At 43.3% G+C, this 23,151-nt stretch overlaps 5 protein-coding genes across 6 annotated transcripts; 2 read left to right on the top strand and 3 right to left on the bottom strand.

Annotated features, from left to right (window-relative positions):
* The first annotated feature begins 279 nt into the window (after window positions 1-279).
* Window positions 280-8,931, top strand: LOC131289854 (MAP kinase-activated protein kinase 2). Its single transcript, XM_058319191.1, has 7 exons — window positions 280-1,461; window positions 4,689-4,828; window positions 5,219-5,283; window positions 6,620-6,902; window positions 7,013-7,223; window positions 7,306-7,431; window positions 7,496-8,931. The coding sequence occupies exons 1-7, from the start codon at window positions 1,264-1,266 to the stop codon at window positions 7,589-7,591; spliced, it is 1,119 nt and encodes a 372-aa protein (XP_058175174.1). The 5' UTR covers window positions 280-1,263; the 3' UTR covers window positions 7,592-8,931.
* A 1,404-nt stretch (window positions 8,932-10,335) lies between these two features.
* Window positions 10,336-12,537, bottom strand: LOC131286747 (E3 ubiquitin-protein ligase RMND5A). 2 transcript variants are annotated; one of them, XM_058315744.1, is made up of 4 exons: window positions 12,400-12,537; window positions 11,497-12,320; window positions 11,268-11,422; window positions 10,336-10,830 (listed from the first exon to the last, which is right to left on the bottom strand). In XM_058315744.1, the coding sequence occupies exons 1-4, from the start codon at window positions 12,533-12,535 to the stop codon at window positions 10,749-10,751; spliced, it is 1,197 nt and encodes a 398-aa protein (XP_058171727.1). In that variant the 5' UTR covers window positions 12,536-12,537; the 3' UTR covers window positions 10,336-10,748. The 2 variants fall into 2 exon arrangements, with proteins under 2 accessions (XP_058171727.1, XP_058171728.1); XM_058315745.1 differs by having other exon boundaries at window positions 10,336-10,812.
* Window positions 12,538-13,691: 1,154 nt separating this feature from the next.
* On the bottom strand, window positions 13,692-16,589 carry LOC131285933 (putative helicase MOV-10). The gene is made up of 4 exons (XM_058314786.1): window positions 16,204-16,589; window positions 15,520-16,143; window positions 14,414-15,455; window positions 13,692-14,345 (listed from the first exon to the last, which is right to left on the bottom strand). The coding sequence occupies exons 1-4, from the start codon at window positions 16,587-16,589 to the stop codon at window positions 13,971-13,973; spliced, it is 2,427 nt and encodes an 808-aa protein (XP_058170769.1). The 3' UTR covers window positions 13,692-13,970.
* Window positions 16,590-18,469: 1,880 nt separating this feature from the next.
* LOC131283976 (alkylated DNA repair protein alkB homolog 8) lies at window positions 18,470-20,864 on the top strand. Its single transcript, XM_058312825.1, has 3 exons — window positions 18,470-18,577; window positions 18,634-19,767; window positions 19,829-20,864. The coding sequence occupies exons 1-3, from the start codon at window positions 18,470-18,472 to the stop codon at window positions 20,441-20,443; spliced, it is 1,857 nt and encodes a 618-aa protein (XP_058168808.1). The 3' UTR covers window positions 20,444-20,864.
* LOC131283975 (Bardet-Biedl syndrome 7 protein homolog) lies at window positions 19,821-22,827 on the bottom strand. Its single transcript, XM_058312823.1, has 2 exons — window positions 20,934-22,827; window positions 19,821-20,856 (listed from the first exon to the last, which is right to left on the bottom strand). Exons 1-2 carry the CDS (start codon window positions 22,825-22,827, stop codon window positions 20,471-20,473), a joined length of 2,280 nt encoding a protein of 759 aa, XP_058168806.1. The 3' UTR covers window positions 19,821-20,470.
* Window positions 22,828-23,151: the final 324 nt, after the last annotated feature.

Here is a 23,151-nt window from a genome sequence, read left to right as displayed (position 1 = left end):
GTCGGAGTAGTAATTTTAAAACTGAACTAGTATTTCAATTATTTAAATTATGGTGGGTTTTAGAACATAAGTTATGGTTTGAGAAAAAAGTTTACAAACAGTTTTACGTACAATTGCAACAATCATATCAAATTTGATTCAAATACCAAACGAATCAAACCTGATCAGTGTCTGTCAAATGGGAATCAATCCTTCCGAATCCGCCCAGAGATCGAATCTTCGGATCTTCCCAATCGCGATTCTGCCAACACTAAGTCAGTACCCCAAAGGCTACGGAGGTGTGATGAGGTTCTTTCCGTGAAGTGCGAATTGCGTGTTCTCTGTTAGAAATTCCCAGCTTTCCTTCCGATAGCGTGCTGCTCATTTTTCTCTACCTTTCGGTGCTTTTCTTTTACAACCTTTCTGTGTTGCGTTTCTCGATCGTCTTGCCGTAGCTGGCATACGGAGTACTCCTGCTGGTGCAGTTATCAAAACAACAACCAACTCTCCCTGTTTCGTGGTCGTGTTGTCCAGGGTTTCCAGCGGAAGCGCATTAGCATAATTGTCCAGAACATCAGTAGATAAATCGCGTCGTGTTGTAAAATCGCAACCCTCCACAGCATAAGGGAGCGAAAGAAGAACGGAAGGTGCGTGGTCGCTGCTCCACTGTGTACAGTTTTTATTTGCGTTGATGACACAATGACAAAAAGATTCCGACTGTGCTCGTGCGAGAAAAGAAAATAAGAAAAATTAAATACCCTACCTGAGTAGCCCAAAGTGGTCACCGTCGCGGCGGAAAAGCCCTGTCTACTATTTCCGTTGTTATTCTGGAGTATAGTGTGTCTGTTTGGTTGTGTGAAATTGTTCCGTAGTTTCCAAAGTGCAAAGATTTATCCTCCTGGCTCCTGCGGGATTGTGCCATTCGCAAGGTTTTGTTATATAACAAACGTAATTAGACAGTATATTAAAAAATAAAACACAACGAGATGAAACCGTCCCATTGATGCTCCGCATTTAATAGCCAACCGAAAGTCTTCACTGGTTCCTTCCGTGCCGCGAAGAAAGTTCGGCGTAAACAGAACAAGTCTGACGCAATCATTGTGTTTTTGTGCTGCGGTGCTCGTGTGTATTCCCCGCGGGGTAGCCTGCTCCGTTGCGGCGTTCGCTTCGTTTTGATATTCCCGGGATCGAGTCATCTGACTTGGATTAGTCAAAACAACGTCAACCGAAGGGTGAGTGAAGGAAGTGGTGAATCGGTGCAAAGCGGTTCGGTTTGCCATCGTCATGTATACAATGAAACCAATTCCGGTGCAACAGCTGCCCACACAGCAGCAGCAACAGCAAACGGCCATGCAGCGACAACCGAAAACAACGCTTATCACGGACGACTACGAAATCTCCAACACCGTGCTCGGACTCGGCATCAATGGCAAAGTGGTCCAGTGCATGAGCAAGAAGACGGGCCAAAAGAACGCCCTTAAGGTATGTTTTTTCATGCATTTCGTAGTATCTTTAACACTTCTATTTGCTATCTTGTCGCAGCGACACCCTGCCACCACGGGTTAACGAACATTGATGCCGGCGGAAGGTCGCGACACGCATATCTGCGATAAACATAGATCCAAGAAGCTTATGCGAGCTCGTCGAATTGAGGAACGCGCTACATCGCACAAATGCTCAGTTATTTCCTACTGCCAGCATGTCGACGGGTTTGTTTGTCCGTCCCCTCCCAGACGCCATACGAGATTCTACCGTTCCGTTACATACGTATGAGTGTACCTACGGCTTGAAACTGTACTTAAGGAGCATCAATGGGGTACTTGGTAGAGAAAAAAGCGCCTGAAATACTCCTGGGAATAGCGCAGTGCGTATATGGTTTGGTGATCTCAATGCCATCGCACGCGAGTTCTCTACAAATCGCTGGTTGCCAATTGATTTTCAGCTCGATACGTTAGGCGACAGGCCCGATTGACTGCAGGATTTCCCAATATGACGACCCGTTTTGCTTTCAAGCAGCAAATGTTAGTTGAAAAATAACTTGTCGTCACCATGTATCGCTTTCAATTTTACATTAGTGGAGTAGGAGTATAATTAGAATGAATTTAGTTCAAAGATGGATTGTTGGAGAAGCATTACACGATGTTTGTGTAAAACTTGAACGCCCGTGATCGATGGCTAAATTCATTCCAGGGTCAGCATTCACTTCGCCCAGCCATCGAAAGCATTTGTCTTGGCTTTTCTCCCACAATCCGTTTCGCAATTACCCTTTTAATCTATTTCCGTCCGGGTTAACTGGTAAGGTTTCTTGTGCTTCCAAACTAAAAAAACAAACCCCGCATGCCGGAACGGAACAGACAACTGGATTTAATTGGCTAAACGATAAATGTTTTCCCTACATTGCTGTCTCGGTCGTAATGGATTAATTTGCCGGTTAATTTCTCGATTTGGATTGGTAATACGTGGTATGATATATTTTATAACTATTGTACATTCTCTTTTGCTACATAGAAATGCAATGGACAACAATTTAAGAGATAGTTTGATTGTGCATACTCTTAACAAATGTATACCACTTGTCTCGTTTTTAAATCTCCTTTTCTCAATAGCTCAATTGTGCAAAGATTTATCGTTTTTGCACACTTGCCTTTCTTGTCACCGTCTGTCTAGGTAAAGCGACACATGCAATTTACTTGCCTAGATTACCTTCCAACGGAGCCGTCACCCATAAAGTGGTACGACGCTTGGGCAACGCTGTTTTAAACAGTCCCCCTTGGCCGTGTGCTCTTAGTCAACCCGGGTGGACACACAGAGCAGGTTAAAATTTTCCCTCTCGATGCGAGTAGCAATCAATCATCCATAATATGCTCGGATATCACAGCCTCCGAACAAGAGGAGGGCAGCCAAGGGAGGGCAGTTTGTCGTGTTGCGTATGGAAAGCAGCAATTATGTACACGCAATTGGCATCACGGAGAAAATTGCTCTGCGGGGGGCCCTACAAGACATTAAAAATGTGTTTTGTTTTACAAAATGTTAATACAGCTTGAATGACATCGGATGGTACAAAAATTCCTCTGCAATGCGTTAGGCAAAACACAAATAATACACCCCGACAATTTTGTTTTGCTGGTGGTAATTTCTACAAGGGATGGCTGGCCACGACGTCCACAAGTGACAGTTATTGCTTCTTATCTTTACCACCTACCAGTGTGTGGGGCCACATGGGACAGGCGCGGGGAGGGAAGCATTGGTGGGGTCGTTTATCTCATGCTCTCGTTTATCATGCCGTTAGGGCAGTACACGCCACGACATCAACGACTTTTCCATATCAGCCGATGATATAAAAATGATACGATAAATCATAAGGTGACCATGCACACGCACTCGAACGGAGATTGTGTGGCGATACGGGCGGACGCAGACATGTGTCGGTTTGCATTCGCAGTCCAGTGAAAACATACTTTCCACGACGGGTGACTGGTGGCGCTTCTATTTGCCTTGAATAAATGTTGCTAAAAGGTTTGCATGGCATGTCAACCGTGTGCCCGGGGGCAGCCCGCCTCGGTAAATCGGATTACTTGTACAAACAAAGGGCCCGCAATGACCGGGATGTTCAACCTGATATGCTTAATCCATGCGATACATAATCACGTGGTAAACAAAGCTAACCCTTGTTTGTCAAATTTTTCTGCTTAAACGCGGGAGAAAAATGAATGAAGGAGCATTCAAAATGCTCCTCAAAGACTCTTATTTATCAAACATGTCGTCAGTGAACTTTCGCAGGAAATTTGACTTTCGTTCGGTGGCGGATTTAACGGTGCGCCGGCTGAGCGGCCGCGGGGGGCCCGACCTCGCAAGGGGTCTCGAACCTCCAAGGGCTTTATTAAGAGATTTATACTTAAATTTAAGTTTAAGTTAAAGTGAGATAAATTCGAACGGTGTCAGTCTTTCAATAAGGGATAACTTACTGTATCCTATAAAAATTAATGATAAGAACCATGACGAAATAATGAAAGAATGGTCCGGTATGTAATCAGAGTTAAAGAGTCACGGAAGAAAAATGTGAGTGAAAATTACTCTCTTTGAGAATTGGAAACACTGTGATTGAGGCTGTTTCTAAGGTCAAACAAAAAACACGTGTTGTGTGTGATCCTCTTATTTTGTACATTCAAGGTTTTATATGTTTTTTTATATCATTATCAAACGTCCGTAAAATTTAAAAAGCCAGAGCGATTTTATACCAATGGCCTGTGATTATACAGCGTAGTAACTAAACAAATTTTAATAGTACGACCAACTATCTAAAATTAAAACATTACATTAGCTCGATGGAAGATAAGTATATTCCAATATCCAGCACGACATTCGTTCGGATGACGTCAGGTGGTAAAGTAATGGGAGGTGGGCGCACTTTCGCGTGGGAATGGCCTACCATCTCCAACGGGGTTCCCGCCAATTGGTTGTAGAGGTGAAGTGGGTCACATGCTTCGTTAAAATGCACCCAGTCGAAGTAACAGGATATGACATTGAAAATATGTTTACACCCTTGTGCTTTTCACGCAAACTGAAACATATTTCCAAACATGTTGAAAGCGAGGGTTTTCCCCATTTAAGTTTGTCTCATACAGAAATATGAATTTTATCCTCCCGGGACCCAAGACACTTACAGTTTCTCTCCGTTTCTTTCTTTCTTTCTTTCTCATCCTTTGCAGGTGCTTCACGACAATGCCAAGGCCAGACGCGAAGTGGAGCTGCACTGGCGTGCAAGTGGTTGCCGAAACATTGTAAATATCATCGACGTGTACGAGAATAGCTACAGTGGCAATCGATGCTTACTCGTTGTTATGGAATGGTAATACAATCCCCAGAATTTGCATCCCCCTTATACCACCGCCGCCCCCGCGTTTCAGCGTTCGAAATAGCCCCATTAATCGTGTCCGTGCAGATTGGTTGATTTTTATGTTTTGTTGATTACTATTTGCCTATGAATGGCCTATTTTCGCCAACGGCCAACAGTTTATGGTAGGAGATGGGTTCAAAAAAACCATTGTAGTTTAATCTTATTGAAACAAAATTAAGTAAAACTCTTTGTATAGTTAATTTCATGATTTGATACTGAAATGACGATGCCAATGTTTTTCGTTACGCACGCGGTTTTATTTTAAGATTGAAAAACATTGAAATCTCTAGCGCAATTGATCTAAAAACGATTGAATAAAACATTGTTTTGTTTTTATTACAGCATGGAAGGAGGTGAACTGTTTCAACGTATCCAGGAACGACAAGATGGACCTTTTACTGAACGAGGTAAAGCATTACATTTATCAGAGGTGGTCGATTGGGATACGAGATAATATTCGAGCAGAACAACAACGCATATGAATGCTCGGTTAGACGAAAGAGAAGTAAGAAGGGAGCTTTAGAAGAAAGCCGCTGAAATAATATTGCATTCCCGTTGAATGGGACCACCTTACCTTCTGGAGGATGATGATTTGGTCCTTGGTTGTTTTCCCCGAACCCACTGGTCTTCTCCCTGGCATTCGTTCAAGAAACGAACGGTACCCCCAGTACTCGACGCTGATAGTTTTGGGGTAAACATGTGGTTACGGTCAAATTCCAATCCATCACCATCCGCCACTATGCTGCGCCTCGGCGTGCCATTACAGAGCGTCATTCCTCCGGGCGCATGAGTAAGCGCGTGATTCATGGCGTCCAAAGTTCAGAAATGTGCTTAAATGTGTACATTTCCGTCAAACGGACCGCGATGCTGGAGATTGCATCCATCATCCATCAGCACACAGCACACTGAGTAATCGTACTGTACATGTTTTCATCTTTTCTTCGTAACTATCTTTGCTGGTGATGCTGTTTGAATGGGATTGGATGTGCCTGTTTCATTGGGTTTGTTTTGTTCGAAACTCCCTTTTGAAACTATCGCTCCGAGTTTCTTCTGATTCCTACGTTGTGTTTTATTTAATTATCTCAAAATAAAAAACGCGTGCTTCTCGTGCCACTATCTAAACGCAAGAGATTTACAACGCCGGAAAAACTTAACCTAGCCTGCTGCGTTGCTAAAAAATTGCACTCTTGAAACGCAGTCAAGAAACGCCTACTGGAATCTACTCGTTACAAATTTACACAATTCAAACCAGCCGTTCAAACCAGAGTTCTGAACAGGGTTTTTTTCAAAGAAAGCATAAAGCTTCTACTAAGCGTTTGTTTTCAGACGATGTCTGTTCATTGAATTTGTAACACTCCACAATTATGTCGAAAGTTGTTGTTGAGGATAATACTCTTACAAAATGTGCATGATGTGTCTACTATTGCACGTGTACGATAATCTACTCTAGTCACATTCTTGCTGTATTTTGTTCTACTCTATACAAGCTTCCTCTCCATACGAGCATAATCCTGATTTACATCTTTCTCAAGACAATTGCATTTCATATACTTTTCGGTTGTAATTGAATCGTTAAATTTCTTCGTTCCACTACATTATCATTTCGTTTTCTCTCTCTCTTTCTCTTCTTCTCTTCTCGTTTTCATATATCAACATCTTCGTTTGTTTCTCCTTCTCTCACTATTGCTCCACCATCTCTCGCTGTCACTACGCCACCGCTACTACTATCCACTCTATGTTTAGAAGCGGCCCAGGTCATGCATGAAATCTGTGTCGCTGTCAAGTATTTACACGATTCCAACATCGCACACCGCGATCTCAAGCCGGAAAACCTTCTCTACACGTCGCCCCATCCGAACGCCATACTGAAACTGACCGATTTTGGCTTCTCGAAGGAAACGTTCATCAAGGACACGCTCCAGACGCCCTGCTACACGCCGTACTACGTTGCACCGGAGGTGCTCGGGCCGGAGAAGTACGACAAAAGCTGTGATATTTGGTCGTTAGGTGTAATCATGTACATTCTGTAAGCACACTTCCGTTCATGGCTTTCGGGTGGCCCCGGATCGGCGTATGGTTTGATGCAAGAATTGTAAAAGCACTGTTCTTGGCTTTCCTCTTTGCGCCCGGTTTCAGATTGTGCGGCTTTCCACCGTTTTACAGCAACCACGGGCTGGCCATTTCGCCCGGTATGAAGGCGCGCATCCGTACCGGACAGTATGATTTCCCCAATCCCGAGTGGAAAAATGTCAGCCAGGCGGCAAAAGATCTCATCAAGGGTATGCTTAACGTTGAGCCCGAGAAACGCCTCACGATCGAGCAAGTGATGATGAATCCTTGGATCCGGGTAAGCTTTGCTCCGACACGCGGAACTACAGCGATCTTTTTTGTATCATATGTGGTAACGGTGGCTTCATTACTATTTCCAGCGTTACACTGAGGTGCCTCAGACGCCATTGCACACCGGCCGCATGCTCAAAGAAGGCGAGGAAATCTGGCCCGAGGTGCAGGAAGAAATGACTCGATCGTTAGCCAACATGCGCGTGGATTATGAGGTAAGCATAGGTGGGCAAAGAAAAGAAAAACAAACGATTACACTTCCTTTTCTTGCGCTTGCAGATGCACATCAAGAATCTGGACAGTTCCAACAACGCCCTGCTTAACAAACGAAGAAAGCGTGGCGAAGAAAAAGGAGGAAGTACCACCAAATCCTAAACCGTTGCTGCTGACTCCACGGAATTCCTTTTGGTTTTAGGGGAATGTTTTAGAAGAACAAAAAATAGGGACTGTTTTAGCGGAATGAACGTGAGCGCGTTTTCCCGTTCAATACTGCGAGTAGAAATGAGTTCGTTATCCCTTTTTTAACAGTGCGAAATTGATTCCTCCTTAAAACTAACTTTTTCGTTGCATTTTGTATGCGAACACACGCAATGCGTAAATTTTATCCAAAAGTTTGACCTCCGTAACCATTTTTTAATGATTGAGTAGAGCTTGGGAGAAACTCTCGTTGATGTTACGGCTTTTTTTTATTTCTATTTTACGTGAATGGCTCTTTACAACATATTAAATGTGTAGAGCAGCTCGCGGTACGATCGCCACGATAATCGCGGGAAGAAAGTATGAAAAGACGCGGAAAAAGGGTAGCTAGCGGTAGATAAGGTCAAGTTAAGCCAATTGGCGATAGACAGTTTACATAATACATCACTAGAAGAAAAAGCTATTTACCACGACGGTGTCAATACCGTTGAACCTATTCTGTGTTGGTAACGGCGATACGTTTTTCCCTAAACCGCACAAATAAGGCTTATTTTTGTGAATATCGCAAGAATGATTGGGTTGAATCTAGTTTAAAAATTTGCTAATTGAAGGAAAGTGGGGGGAACAGTTGTGGCGAAGGTTTTATCCAAATTTTGACAGATTTTCGATGTAAAGAGTAGCATTTAATCAATTTTAAAGCATAGCACAGAGTTCAGCGTTGAATAATATCGCGTTAATGCGATGCGGTATTGGCAATTTTGGAAGCAGCTTGCTGTGTAACGAGTACATACTATGATGAAAACAAAACAAAACCTTGTTAGGAAAGATTGCAACCTTTCCCATTTTAATGCATCGGAATTAAGATGCCTATATAAAATACATGCTGCTTATTTATCGATCGAGGTAGGCTGTGTGATTTACATCCATCCACGTGTATGACGTACTAGATTGAGAACATGTAAAACTCTTGTAAAAAGACAAGAACCTCCCGGAGTGGTTGGCTGGTAAAGACACGAAGCAAGCATGCAATTACACTTAGATTTAACGAGCAAACAAAACAAAGTTGTTGATATGTTTTAAAAGAAAAAGAATCCCGCTCCATCCATGCTGCTTTACTCCATACATCCGGTAAATATTGTTTGCTGCCTTAATGCGCACGTTTGCTATTTGCTGTAGACCATTCCTGGTAAACAATTTGAAATTGTAACGTAGTTGACGATGGATGGTCCCAATTTAAAACAATTCCCTCTTATCTTTATAAACATTCCGTGTTCCAAAGTCATACCAGTATAATACCTCACGAGCTAGCTCAATCAAACAATTCTGTCGACAAGCTTATGTTGATGTATCTCTCTTCACACTTCGATATCTTACCCTCATTACAACACAGTTTATGCTTATTATAGAAAAAAATTCCTTTCATTATTTTGACAATTGTTTGTTATGTGAACATAGTTCCCGATTGTTTAGTTCGTTTAACTTCTTTTCAAATAGAAAACATACATACGTTCAATACAATGAATGATAACATAAACAACAGAGAATATTTGCTGCATACAACGAAATTTTGTCTTGTTTCGATGGTGTTCATTAGGTTTGGTGCTTATCAATCGTTAAACAGAACAGGGTGGATAGAGAACCATCGTAGGCTGATGGTTTGTTGAACACGCTTTAAATGAAACACGATACCGTATCTCTTCTAGGAAAAGCCAATTTAAATGTTGCAATCATAAACAGAAACGTTGCGTAATTGTTGATAGATTCGGTAAATCTGCTATCTCAATCCGTTCGGCTTTTATGCTCCTCATTGGAACGAAGGTTGTTATTTCTTACCAATGTTAAATGCCAAGCTGACAGAACGCAAAAATGATAACGTCTCAAAAACGTGCGTATTACAGACGAAAATTTTAATAAGCGATTAACAAAAGTAAGGCGAGATCGGGTTATCCTCGAAATGGGAACTTCTTGATCGTGTTTTGCAGAATCATGTTTGACCATCAACATGCAGAGACAAGAGAAGAATATATCCGTAGATATAAATATATATTCCTAATGTGACGAGAACGCGGCGAAAAGGCTTGATTGATTAAATAAAACTAAATTCAACTAAATAGTTTGATGAATTGTAGTCAGAATCCGCCATTAAAGGTATATTTTTTCCTATATGTGGGTTTTATTAGTCGTCAATAAAAAATATAAATTTATTTATTTATACATATAATATATTTACAGCCTTGTAGGTCCTTCTTAAGCAGCATTCGATGAAGCAAGCGGTTTTATTTATCATGCTGACATAAACTTTTATCGATAATTTGAATCCTGCCTACATTACAGATTCTAACATCATCGATATGGTTTATCCTTACTTCGTGTACCTACGGTTCCCTGGTGGAGTGAGCTTGAGTACACCGTTGTCCAGTTTCACGGAACGGGCAGGTAAATATAAAGAAAATTAGGTTTGGAGTTTTTTTTTCATATCCCGTGTAATTGATCCTAACTCTAAAGAAACGTTCTGTTTCGTGTATGTATTTGCTATACGCCAGAAAAACCTTCTCCTAACCCAGGACTGAGTATCTCGGCATACAACTACGTAGGATGGAACACAGTTGATTCACAAACAAACTGAAAAATGAACAAACTAGAATAAAATCAACAACCCAACATTTGTGATGTCTTCAACATCTTGCTAAGTGAACTCTTCCTAACGATAAAACAAGAAATTAGTAAAAGGTTTCGTAACCACATGCACACTCCGAGTATTGAAAGAGGGGGGGTTAGAAGTAATAACGACCGACTAACAACAGTTTTATGCGCAGTATTGGGATAACTATTTAGTTGGAGAGAGAGTTTCTCACTGCGTCTGATTCGAAGTATTAAACTAACTTACTCCATAACTGAACCGTAAATAACCGTGTTTGCTTATCTAAACACTATGTTTGCTTTTTCATGTAGTACGGACACGGTACAGGTCAACCACCTTTCCCCATCAACTATTCGTAAGACTCAAACCCTTCATTCTGGTGGTGAAAATTCGCGCCATTCCTAGCACTGGTTCACTGCTGCTTCCTCTTCGTGTGGACTGCCTCAAAATATGGAGCGTGCAAGCAATGGACGCTCAAAAATATATCAGCTTGGCATCCGAGGGGCACTGCTCCATGGGACAATATGGGCACTTTAATCTGAAAGTATTGTTCATTCTATCGATTAGAATGAGGCGTGAGTTCGCGTCGGAGGGATGGTTGGGGACATTGTCGAAAATTTAAAACAGGAGCAAGGGATTAAAACGGGGAATGGATATTTCAATTCCAGGATATTTCGTAAGATGGCCACCGATGTCGTCGTCATCATCGGAAGATTTCAACAAATAGAAATAGAGAGAGAGAAAGAGAAAGAGAGCGTCATAAAGTTTTTCGTGTCAAAGAAAACATAAGAAATCTTGTGGTAAACATAATTCAAGAGTGACAAATTCACAACACAGTGAAAAAGTTGTTACAAATTACACAAACATAACACAGCGGAACGGTAGGAAAAGTGAAAGGTCAGGATATATAGTTTGTGGTACATAGAGTGGTACAAACATATTGGAACGGACGGGGAAATTGGGAAAACACATAAAAGCCGCAGATATACATACATCGGTCCATTGCTGAGCTTGTTTAGGGCATCACGGGAAATTACGTGTCCACAGAGGAGCTTCATCGGAGGATTGTCTTCAGAGCTTTGCTGCCTCAAGATGGGACATGCGAAAATGGAGTGGAAACGATTTTCCGGTTCGAGATCAATTTCAATCTGGAAAAGTTTCAACGAAAAATGAAAAAGCCATGTCCAGCAGGGTTAGAGACCGAACATAATCCTACACATACCGGTAGCTCGTCGCGGCCATTCCAAATGCCCGTAACCTGGCGCGACATCATGACCTGCTTGAGATTGAGCAGCGCGGGTAGCGCCGTACATCCGGCGTTCACTATCACCGATAGTGGGGAGTCTTTGTTGATGCCCAGCAGCTGACAGGAATCCTTCAGGAACACGTCCGCTGTCTCGATCCACATCTCCGGCGCCGTTAGATACTTGTACGGTGAGTTGTGAATTCCGATCGGTAGGTAAATAAGCGTTCCCATTAGGATTTGTATGTCTTTCTCGAAGCGACGTACAAACTTGGCAAAATTGGTACGTGCATAGGTGATCGCTTCCGTTTGTGCCTGCACACCTTCGTTCAGTATTTGCATGAACGCCAGCCGGTGCAGCTTAAACTCGAGCGAGCTGTTTCGAGCATCCAGCTCGGCCGAGTAACGACTGGCCCAATCGAGGGCTGGCGCCAGCTTCCCGTTGTGTATCGCTTCCCAGATGCGGTGTAGCTCGGCGTACGGCTCGGGTACGATATCCTCAGCGGGCAGACCGGACTCTTTGATCAACGTGTCGGCCACATCGTCCATACCCTGGCGGTAAAAGTGCTGCGCCATGATCTTGTTCAGCAGCATCACGTTGCGCTCGTTTTGGAACGCGTCCGTCCGGGAGGTGGCAGTGAAGTCAGCCACAAAGTTTCTATCGATAGCCTTGCCCACCTTGCTCACGGTTCCGTGCAGATCGCGGTGTTCGGTGGTAAGACGCTGCAGCTTATCTTTTGTTTTCGTGAGAGCATCGTTCAGCACTTCCGCCTGTCCAGGTGTAACTTTATTATCTGGAGTACCTTCAAACAATGGAAGGAAAGGGGTAATAAGAAAATATCCATTGGAAAAACATCACAATGGTACATCACGTTCACTTACCTTCCGCGATGGATGCGCGTAATTTTTCAATGAGAGATATAACATCACCAATTATACGTTGCGAATGATCGTTAATGGCAGAAAATTTGTTAATCACTTTCTCCACCTCCTTCTCAACGGCAGCACAAGATTCCATTTTCGAAGATACTGCGGATCTTGGAAAAACGCACTTGTATCAATGGAAAAGCGCACTTGTATAACCTATTTTGGAAACACATTGAACAGAAAACTGTATCAACAATCTGTTACTACAGCTGATAAGATTATGATTAGTTTCCCCTTTCCCTGTGCAAGCGCCTTCACCCCTCCTCTTAGGGAGATGTCTAGTCGATGGCTTTTCTTTTCGATGTTGTGAAGAAATTGGCTTCGTTCGGCATTTGGTGGATGGATGATGGAGGAATTGTTAGCGTAACAATATTAATAGTTCATTTACCTATCAATCAATCGTTACACGTAGCGCTCTTAATTCCAACCCTTTTGGCGTAGCAATGAAATCCTCGTTCACTCGTACGACGACTTTCTTCGCAACTTTTCACTATTTTTTGCGTACGCATACATCAGACAACAAAGAAACAGTGGTGTTTCGATTCTCGCCTTCTTCTACTGCGCCACGGTGGTATGTTTTTAAGGGCGAACAACAGACACGGGGGCCAACAAGGTACGGTGATTGTTTTGGTTTTAAAGTTTACGAGATTTTTGCACTTGCAACACACCAAATCTCTTGCCACCTTTTAAGCTACCATCTTCCTCCTCATCGTCATCGAGTTTTATACGTCACGACGTAAAATAGACCCGCTTTTCCATCGGGAACACTGTTGCAAAACGGAATGAGGACCGTTTCTGGGTGCTGACCACTTGGTACTTTGCTCTCGACTACTAGCGATAATATAGTTCCTGGGTTACCCAAAGAAACGGCACTTTGCAATGGATGTTTCCAAATACACTTTTCATTCGACTTTATGCTTTCAAAAACAAAAAATTTGTTCACATCAACCGGTAGAGCGAGACAGCTAGAGCACTATTTTTTCCCGATTCGATGCCTTTGATTTTCCCGTTTCGTTGACCGTCACTATGACGGATTTGAACAGAACGTTACTTTTCTTTACACACTTTTTATGTTATAACGTATCGTATACTATATTAATCTTTTATTAACTAAAAATGATACATTTCCTTGAAGTTTTTATTTTTTCATTTTATTTTAAAAATCCGTAACGTTGTATAATCCATTACTTGGTGAAAAATGATACATTTCCTGATAGTTTTTTTTAAATTTTATTTTAAAATTCGGTAACGTTGTATAATCCATTACTTGGTATAAAAGTGATTTGATAGATCAGTAAACTGTAAGGCATAAACCAAAAAATATAGCATATAAAAAAGGTAAATACCTATGTTTAGTCTTGATGTATTGCATCGTCCAAAATGCAAAATATGTATCTTAAACTTTATGATTCTACTTTACTGTCTGGTCATTATTCATCTTATTTCACAACTAAACAAAAATATACAACTACTTCCACATGTAGAAGACAAGAGACAATCGAATCCGGTCCGATAGAATATAGTAGCTAGGCAAAATCAGGAATGGCTTGTGAAGTGATCGTTGACGCTTTAGCTTTAGGAGGAACAAGGGGAGTGTTGTTGTCCATAGTGAACTTTCTTCCTATGAAAGCCTTGTTGGTCATTAGATATTGCAACAGACTGTGCCATGTAGGATCCTTTGACAAATTGAGTGGATTGCCGATGATAATCATGAGCGCCTTTGCACGCGTCATCACGACGTTCAATCGTCTTGGGTCGCTAAGAAAGCCCACCGTTTTTCGACCCGACCGTACCGTTGAAACTATTATCACAGGCTTCTCCCTGCCCTGGTACTGTTCCGCACTACCCACTTCTATGTTGTCCAGCCCAAGATTCGATAGACCTTTTTTAATGTACTCGACCTGAAAGATAACAATAATGATTAGACCTTTGACTCGATGTGCGCCATAGGTAAGCTTTCGGCCCATACCTGTCTAGAATATGGCGTTATTATACCGATGTCCTCCTCGCGTATGATTTGTCCATTAATGTTATTATTCAACAGCTCCTGCACGTAGTCATACACTACTCGGGCCTCCTCGCAGTTCAGGTAGCTAAGAGTGCACTGGTCCTGTATCATCTTGCCGACAATGGAGTGGAAAATCATAGGAAACTTCGGATTCGGTAGCCGTGCCCAACCGATTGCCCACTCGGCGATTTCTGGAGGCGCTCGGGCACGCAGCTCGCCCTCGTAGAACGCTTTGTTGGAAAATGCGAAAATACTCTTGTGCGAACGATAGTTATCGAGCAGCTTCGTCACCACGTCCGTGTTGTACTCGTTGTTGTTCAGGTCTTTTTTGTAGTATGGCAGTTCCATCAATCGCTCCAGCAGCGACACATTGTGCGCGGTGTTCCGGAGGATTGTGGAATGTGTAACTGGACCGAGTTGTTTGGGATCTCCGGCTAGAATTACGCTGGCGATCAGTCTATCGGTCTTCACTTCGGTGCCAACACAAGCGATGGGTACGAGTGCCGAAAGCTCTTTCGAGCTTCCACACTCATCGATAAAGATGTAGTCGTACATGGCCGTCTTCACACCCAGCTGTATCAAGCGAGCGCTGTTCATGATCGTGCAGACAAGGATTCGCGTCTGAACAAAGTCTTCCATCGACGGTGTTTCATATGTTCCCATGTGCATATTTGAAATCTCCAGGATAGAAAGGTCCATCAGATTAATATCTCGTTCCGTAGACAATGACATGTAGCGATAGATATCGGTTGGCTGGACGTATTTCAGTAGTCGCTTGGCGAGTTCGTTGCATGCGTAGTTTGACGAGGCCGTTACCAGGATACGCGAGTGCGGCTGCAGTTTGTATATCTGAAGCACCGCCTCGACGATGGTGGAAGTTTTACCGGTCCCGGGTGGTCCAAACAAAATGTAGGGCGCAGGATATGCTGTTCGGTTAATAATGTTTTTAATTGCTTGCTGTTGCAATTCGTTGTCCGCGATTTGATCCTGGAACCAGTCGAACCTAAGAGGAAATGAGTTCGCCAACTTTAAAATATTTGCTAAGCTTATAAACACTTTTTACTCACTTTGTGTGCTTTTTGCTCACCAATGTACCCTTTTTCTTCACCGTCTGATTAGCTATGGAAGGGAATGTAACGGTGGCAAAATCGATGCGATTCAGGTAATCGAGTGACTGATATTCCATTTGAAACTGTGTGCGATTTAGCGGGAAATCGATCTTCACTTTGCACCCAACTTTCAGTGCATTTTCCATCACAATAAGGATCGATGCATTTCGTTCGGCAATGAAGCCACGTGTAACGATCGCTAGCTCTTCACCATATTTATCCTTCACTAAAGTAAATGCACGTACAAAACTACCAACGTCTAACAATACTGGCGGCGTGGGGAATTGGTCAGTGGACAGTAAGTACTGCTTTGGAATATCCAATGGCACCAGGTGTGCATCGTTGATGGTGTAACTAAGCATCTCCAGGTAACTGGTGTAATCATCGATTTGGTTTAGCGTTCTCAGGTGCTCGAGGTAGTTGGACGGATTGAGCCCTTGCTTCAGGTAGTCCCTGTAGCGTTCCAGCCACAGCGAGGCATTCCTGCTGTAGTGTGGATTGGGCAGGTAGTCATTAAAATGAACTTCCTTCACATACTCCGGGATATCGAAGGGTGGTAACTTCTTCAGTGTTAACTGTGGTCTGAAAAGGAGCAAAACAATGGTGTACTTTGATGGTTTTAAGACAAAAGAAATGGCTTACCCTCGCAATTGTCTGGGTTGAAGAAAATAAATAGTAGCAATTTCCCGTAGCTGACACTCGGTATTGGACAGTTGGGACAGGAAGACGACGTTGTAGGATGTGTCCGGCAGGAATAGGAAATTCTTTTCGAATCGAAATTCGTAACCAGGTACCATTCGAAGCACGTCATTGAACAACGATACGCGCTTGTCTTTGCCGTAGAAGAGATAGATTGATCGTAGTATTATAAGCTTTTGGCACATGTTCTGGATGCGGATGGACAGTATCGAGTGGGAGATGCTGTACTCCACCTCGAGGCGAAAGATGGGCTTTGATATCCTCATCGGTTCCTGCACCCCCGGTAACTTCAATGCCGATTCGTACCATCGGTGCAGGCAACGTGTCATGTATTTTTTCTGTAATCCATGTTTGCGTTGTACACGTTTGTTTCCTGTGTTTTATCAAAAAAAAAAAAGAAAGTAAAACAATTAAAATGAGCAACAAATTCACCACGAGATAAGATTGCTATTGATAGTGTTCACATGTTTCAAAGTACTTTTCCACTCGACCATTATACACATAAGCAAAAAGTATTCATCATTGAAAGCCAATTCTAATATATTTCATCGAACTGTTCAAATCTATTTCAAGAAAATGCTTCAAATCGACATTTTCATGTTCCGTTTTCGTCAAGTGGTTGTCGAAGAGCCTTAAATACACAAGATCTCCAAGGCAAATAAACAAATCCGACGGTCAAAGAGAACCAATTCTGCTGGCAACAAGTTCTGCTTTGTTTACGTGTAGTCTTTCCGTATTCTCGTAGTTTGTACGGTCATTACAAATTCACATACACACATAGCATAACGCCTTGCAAGAAAACGCTTGTCGACGACAGCACAAAACCGGCCCAGAACACAAACAAAACCACAAAAGATAAGATGAAAACGCGACAGTCTACCAATCCACAATCATCTTGCCACTCATAATATGCAAGCATCAGCGACACAACTTTGTGCTTGGTTGAATGGAATGAGAAAAATAATCAAAATAAAGCGTTTCTTCTCTGCCATGATCAACGGCAACAGTTATGGGTCATGTTGCTGCGCATCATTCAAGATCACACGATCGCCTTTGCAGTTTGCAATGTAAGCAAAAGATGCAAATACGGTGCAAATGCGCCCAATGATGACGTAGTGCTTCTAAAATTACTTTTAACCACTGTGTTTGAATTTGATCACAGGCCGATCATTATGTTTCGAGGAAAACGGAAGCAAAACAAAACTGATTGATGGGAATCCCCGGGATTAACGTTGAGGCTCCCTATTGTTGTTCTGAGTCATTGGCGTCTCCAACAAAGAGACGCATTGGGCCATAATATATTTTCGAACTGTTTAATGTCTTCCTAACACGATGAAATGTTTATGGCCGTAAACATCTTTGTTAAATTACGATCGCGTACGATTATTAACTTTTTGTTTAGCTCGTTATCAACTTCAGCGTACTTCATTTCTTTTGCGTATTATATTTAACGCCGCTAAAGCTAACACTTAAGTACCTAGTGTATGCCTAGTTGTATTGAACTAGTCATTTAGAAAAAAGTTAACGTTCAAAACTCCGAAACACTTTTCAATTTAAAATATTTATCCACGAGTAGAGGTAGATTACGTTTCAATGCAGGTAATAACAAGAACAATCCAGTACCTAGCGTCATTTTTTGCTGTTTACTCTAAAACTTGCTACTAAAAGTGCGATGCACGGTTCTCTATTTTCCTTATCAACTATCCTTAGTGTCGAACAAAAAGATTCCGTTGTATATCTAGTAGAAAACTTTGCCGTATTCGAAGGCCCGACCGGTACACACGAACGTACACAAATTTGGAATGAACTGCGCATTCCGGCGTACTCCCGCAAACTGATCGGATTTTGCGCCGACACGATTGACCAGCGGAACAAGTGTTTATTGGCTGAAGTTCCACGAATGCATTGTGGTCTGGATTCGGGAACTAGGAAGAAAGTGGTATTCGAACGTAAACTTTAAACTGGGAATTCGGGTGAAACAATATGTTATCTTTTTAGAAATTACCATGACTTTTATAAAGCATTTAACCAGAAACCCGAAAATCTGTGCACGTTTTCAATTGTAAACACATTCGTAGATGTTCAGCCAATCATGTTCGTGTCGGCCCCGATGTTCGGAAAATGCCGCTGTCAACTTTGTGCTGGTCGGCATTATTTGTTTACATTTCTCAGCCAGTGCGCACGTTGGTTGTTCCAGGTTTGCATCGCGATGCCTCTGTCGAAAAATGTTGAAAAAAAGATCGCAAAGAAAATCAAACGGTGCCAACAGTTGATCGAAAAGGATGCCGGTACTGAGTTTTGCGAGGATGCTACAAAGGTGGGTACAGACATTGCTACCGTATCGTGAGTTAAAGGATTGATTGTTTTCCTCAGACTATCGTCGTTTGCAATGCAGGACTTTCCACGGGGTTGGAGCAGGAAGCGCTTCTGAAGGAAGCATTACTATATGGCAACGTGCAGGAAGTGTGTTTCCCGCCTGGTAAATCCTATTGCTATTTACACTTTGCATTGATGGAATCAGCCAAAGCGGCCTACGAGACCCTCAACGGGCAGTGTCAATTGGGTCAGGATGGGGCGGTACTCCTGTTGGCTTTCTGTCGGGAACTTCCTCCATCGTCACACAATGTATGTAGTGGGGAAATGCCCAACGGATTGATTCTAGAGAAGGATTTCATCGATAGCGAAACGGAGAATCTGCTATTGAAAGCGGTCGATTGCAATAACATTCACCAGGAACGTGAAAGGGCCGAATTGAAACATCGCAAAGTGAAACATTTCGGGTACGAGTTTATCTATGGAGCAAACAATGTGGATAAGGCGAATCCGTTGGAGCGGAAAATACCATCAGTTTGTGACATACTATGGGACCGGTTGCGAAAAATGTATCCTCTTATGAACTGGCACGTTCCCGACCAACTCACGGTGAACCAATACGAACCGGGGCAGGGGATACCGCCCCACGTGGATACGCACAGTGCGTTTGAGGATCCCATTCTTTCGCTGTCTCTTGGTGGCTCCATTGTCATGGAATTTAAAAATCCCTCAAGTGGAAGGCAGTTTTACGTTGACCTTCCGGCCCGTTCTTTGCTCATCATGTCCGGAGAAAGCCGTTACGATTGGACGCATGGAATCACTCCTCGCAAAATGGACACAATTCCGTCTGTGAACGGTGGCTTGACGGTGCGCCGAAGAACGCAGCGTGTATCGCTTACATTTCGCAAACTACGACAAACCGATGCGTGCGATTGCATGTTTCCGAAACTCTGTGATACCGTGCAGAAAGCGACAGAAAAGCAAGCATCACTGCTGGAGTCCTATGCAGCTCAGGTTGAAGCAGAAAACGTTCACCGGGTGTACAACGAAATAGCGAAACATTTTAGCGACACTAGACACTCTCCTTGGCCTCGCGTGGAATCGTTTGTGCGCTCGTTACAACCTGGTGCAGTTCTTCTGGATATTGGATGTGGGAATGGAAAATATCTTTCTTCAAATGGATCCGCTTTTATGGTAAGCGCCATGAGTTACTTTGGTACATACATAACTTTAAAAAACCTTTTCTTTATTTTAGTTTGGTTGTGATCGTAGCGACGGTTTGCTTCAGGTCTGCCGTGAACGTAGTTTCAACGTATTCCAGTGCGACTGCCTTGCTGTACCGTTTCGAGACCAGTCCGTCGATGCCTGCATCAGCATTGCGGTCATTCATCATCTTGCCACGGACGATCGACGCAAGAAAGCGATAGCGGAAATTATGCGCGTCCTTCGTCCCGGTGGTCGGGCCTTGATCTACGTTTGGGCCAAAAACCAACAAGCCAATTCCAAAATGTCCAGCTACCTACGGCAGAACAAACAGAACAGTAGATCAACTGAACAAGCAACAACGGCAGAGATCATCCAGTTGGAGACAGTGGCTGGCATCAACGATTGTACTTTACCGGTACATACAAACCGAACGCCATTTCAGCATAAGGACCTTCTAGTGCCCTGGAAGTTGCGGTGCGATGAAAATCCATCAGAGAAAAAAGCTACTTTTCTTCGCTACTACCACGTGTTTGAAGAGCATGAGCTCGATAAACTTTGTCTGGATGAAAACGAAAATCGTCTAGAAATAGTAGAAAGCTACTACGATCAGGGCAATTGGTGCGTGCTTTTCGAAAAGAAAGACGGATCTTCCGTAGAATTATAGAAAGCTTAACTGATAAATACAAATGAGTCAATTTTCCTCATCGGTCGCCTTGGCAACGCTGTAAAATCGAACCAATTCATCGTAATTGTAATTGTCCAGCAGTTCGATTAACTGTGGTAGCTTGGTTTTAACATTAACTCCCTTGAATTTAAATTTATCGATGTACAAGTCGGTTAGAATGCCATAGATTCGGTTCAGTATAGTCGGTTGCTTTCGGTATTCATTTTCTATAGTTTTGTGGTTGCGCACCAGTGCACGATACTCCTCGGAAAGTGTGTTGAACTCTTCGTCGTCCCGAATGTCCAAATCAATCAAGGCCTGGGCGACCTGATAGTCTTTGGTGAGTTTATTGTAGTGCACGATTTTCGGTTCAATTAGCTTAATCAGCGATGGAATGCTGGACTCGTTGAGAGCTTGAAACAGAGAGAAATCATTTAATAACTTGAGATGTAGTTCTCTTTCGAATGGTGTCAGCCGAAAACTTTCTTACAAGTGGATATTTCAAGCTTGATGCGCTTTTTCGTAGCCTCTTTGGTGATGAAATCCTTAAGTATCGATATTGTCGAAATGTTGTCACTACGAAAGACGGCTTCTCCCTTCCCATACTCGCACACCAACAGTGTCCCGATGAATACGTGTCGGAAAGAATACCGCACCTTCCCAGTTTCGTACATCTTTTCTGGCAACTCAGGAATGCTGTTGATCATCCAATTGTGTACTTCTGCCTGACTGAATGGTCCCCGGAGCGTAAGTACGTTCATCGGTCTAGCAAGACCTTCATCGGTGATATTGTGCACGATCATGTGCAACGAAAGTGGCTTTATAGGATATCGCTTCAGTTGGCAGCACTTGGGCTGCAAGTTGGGCGTGATGTACACTTGCAGTGTTCCACTTTGACCTTCGATGGTGCGAAATTTAAGGTCGATACGATTTGTATTTAGTTGGCAGCGGTAGCTCGCCAGGAGGCTGTTTCCGCTAAGTTTGTCACACTCGCTGAAACTTACAACGGCCGTGTTCTTTTCAACATCCAGCAAACTGATCGGAGCATCGCACTGTAACAACACGTGCTCGATTGGTGTCGGAATTTCTAACGACAGTAAGAACGTTGCATCGTCTTTGCAGAGAATAAAGGTATCGTTTACCGGTAGCATCGGTATTGCGGACAGACCGGACGAGAGGGCTTGCGTGGATAGTTGATATCGTTCCCGCTCTTTGGCGATCGTTTGCTCGAGCTCATATATTTCAGCCCTTATGCGTTGAAGTTTGACTGATGAATCGACCGACGGAGTTCCCGCCGGTGTTCCGGCATCATCCACACGGGTGCCCTTGTCACTGAGGCTTTTACTGATGCACTGCGTTGTGAGGCCAAACACCCGGCCAGAGTACGTGCAGACTACGATTTCGGTGTAGTTTGTGGCCCCAACACACCCTCCCTGGACGCTCGAAATGCTTTCGTGAAAGTTTTCCCCATACACTTGGGTGCATTCCATCTCGAACTGATAATCGTCCGAGTTCATTGCAAACACCTGCAGCGTGCCATCCCGACGACCCACGATAAGTTCCTCCTTACCGTCTCCTGATAGGTCGTAGGTAGCGAGGCACGTTACTGCGCTTGGTGTTCCATCGCTGCTATCGGAAGCGGGGTCGCGATCTGGTATCAGTGTTTCTCGCTTCACATCCGCTGATAAAAGGTTGAGATGGAACAGCAGCACACTTCCGTCCGCAAAGCCACAGAGCACCCTATCGCCTAGACCCTTCGGGACATACAGAACCGTCGGGACGCTCTCCAGCTCGACCGTTTGTCGTACGCGGGAATGCTCGAGGATTCGTAAAACACGGCCCGAGCACGCCAACACCGTTATGAGTCGACTGCTGTTGTTCGGACATAGGGCCGCTACGTCCACGATCACATCGCCGCACAGATACGATCCCACTTCCTTGCAGTCCCGATAATGGTTGTACACGTGATTACCGCACACCAGCAGATCGTTGCCGCTGATGCACATCGAGCGAATCGTTTCCGTCAGGCTTGTTTCGAAAGCGAGAAACAGCTTTCCCTTCTTGTTGAAACCGCGCACCTTATTCTCCGAGGCGGTAAATATCTTGTCCGCCACCGAACCCGTCTGTCCACCCAGCTTGACTGAGGAAATTTTTTCATTCGGTAGCGTTTTGAAGTGGATCTGCAACTCATCCTTTTTCATTGAGAACAGCTGCAGTACACCATCCTGGTCACCAACCGCAACTTTTTGCTGCTGTTTATAGCCACTATTGCTGCTGCTCGATGCGCTACTGTTATTTCCGCTCGATGGAGGCAAAAGCTGCAAGCAACAGGGACCAGTTAATCCCACGTTTGTGTAGTCTACACGCGTTAGCTCTAGTTCCATGATGATAACTTATCCAGCGTTTGTACGAAAGAACACCGTGGGCATTTTCAAAATGAAACTCATGTGTGTTGAATGGTTTCATGGCAACCAAAAATATAGAAAACCATAGTAACGTACCCTGGCGGCTGCGCGGCTTCGATTCAAATTGGATGATTTTAATTCAACGGCAGCTCAATTGTGTAAAACGATCAAGTTTAAAATGGTAAGTCGGGGACTTGCTTTGAATACGTCCAAATTGCACAAGAAAAATTCTTTTAGTTTTTTCCCGGTAAAATCAATACCATATCCTTTTAAAATAAATATGAGTTATAATTGGAAATTTAA

The sequence above is a fragment of the Anopheles ziemanni genome, chromosome 3 (genome assembly GCF_943734765.1).
Source record: "Anopheles ziemanni chromosome 3, idAnoZiCoDA_A2_x.2, whole genome shotgun sequence".
NCBI classification, from domain to species: domain Eukaryota; kingdom Metazoa; phylum Arthropoda; class Insecta; order Diptera; family Culicidae; genus Anopheles; species Anopheles ziemanni.
The sequence above is the reverse complement of the archived record's forward strand: the minus strand, read 5'-3'. Positions and strand labels throughout refer to the sequence as shown.

Bases quoted from the DNA above. Each gene is read 5' to 3' on its own strand.
- LOC131289854 (XM_058319191.1), top strand. From the start codon at position 1,264: ATGTATACAATGAAACCAATTCCGGTGCAACAGCTGCCCACACAGCAG. The intron at 4,829-5,218 runs GTAATACAATCC...TTTTTATTACAG, and splicing joins TTACTCGTTGTTATGGAATG to CATGGAAGGAGGTGAACTGT. The intron at 6,903-7,012 runs GTAAGCACACTT...GCCCGGTTTCAG, and splicing joins GGTGTAATCATGTACATTCT to ATTGTGCGGCTTTCCACCGT.
- LOC131286747 (XM_058315744.1), bottom strand. From the start codon at position 12,535: ATGGAATCTTGTGCTGCCGTTGAGAAGGAGGTGGAGAAAGTGATTAAC. The intron at 12,321-12,399 runs GTAAGTGAACGT...CATTGTTTGAAG, and splicing joins ACGCGCATCCATCGCGGAAG to GTACTCCAGATAATAAAGTT. The intron at 11,423-11,496 runs GTATGTGTAGGA...AAACTTTTCCAG, and splicing joins ATGGCCGCGACGAGCTACCG to ATTGAAATTGATCTCGAACC.
- LOC131285933 (XM_058314786.1), bottom strand. From the start codon at position 16,589: ATGACACGTTGCCTGCACCGATGGTACGAATCGGCATTGAAGTTACCG. The intron at 16,144-16,203 runs GTAAGCCATTTC...GCTCCTTTTCAG, and splicing joins CAACCCAGACAATTGCGAGG to ACCACAGTTAACACTGAAGA. The intron at 15,456-15,519 runs GTGAGTAAAAAG...ATTTCCTCTTAG, and splicing joins GTGAGCAAAAAGCACACAAA to GTTCGACTGGTTCCAGGATC.
- LOC131283976 (XM_058312825.1), top strand. From the start codon at position 18,470: ATGCCTCTGTCGAAAAATGTTGAAAAAAAGATCGCAAAGAAAATCAAA. The intron at 18,578-18,633 runs GTGGGTACAGAC...TGTTTTCCTCAG, and splicing joins TTTGCGAGGATGCTACAAAG to ACTATCGTCGTTTGCAATGC. The intron at 19,768-19,828 runs GTAAGCGCCATG...TCTTTATTTTAG, and splicing joins CAAATGGATCCGCTTTTATG to TTTGGTTGTGATCGTAGCGA.
- LOC131283975 (XM_058312823.1), bottom strand. From the start codon at position 22,827: ATGGAACTAGAGCTAACGCGTGTAGACTACACAAACGTGGGATTAACT. The intron at 20,857-20,933 runs GTAAGAAAGTTT...CTCTGTTTCAAG, and splicing joins CAAGCTTGAAATATCCACTT to CTCTCAACGAGTCCAGCATT.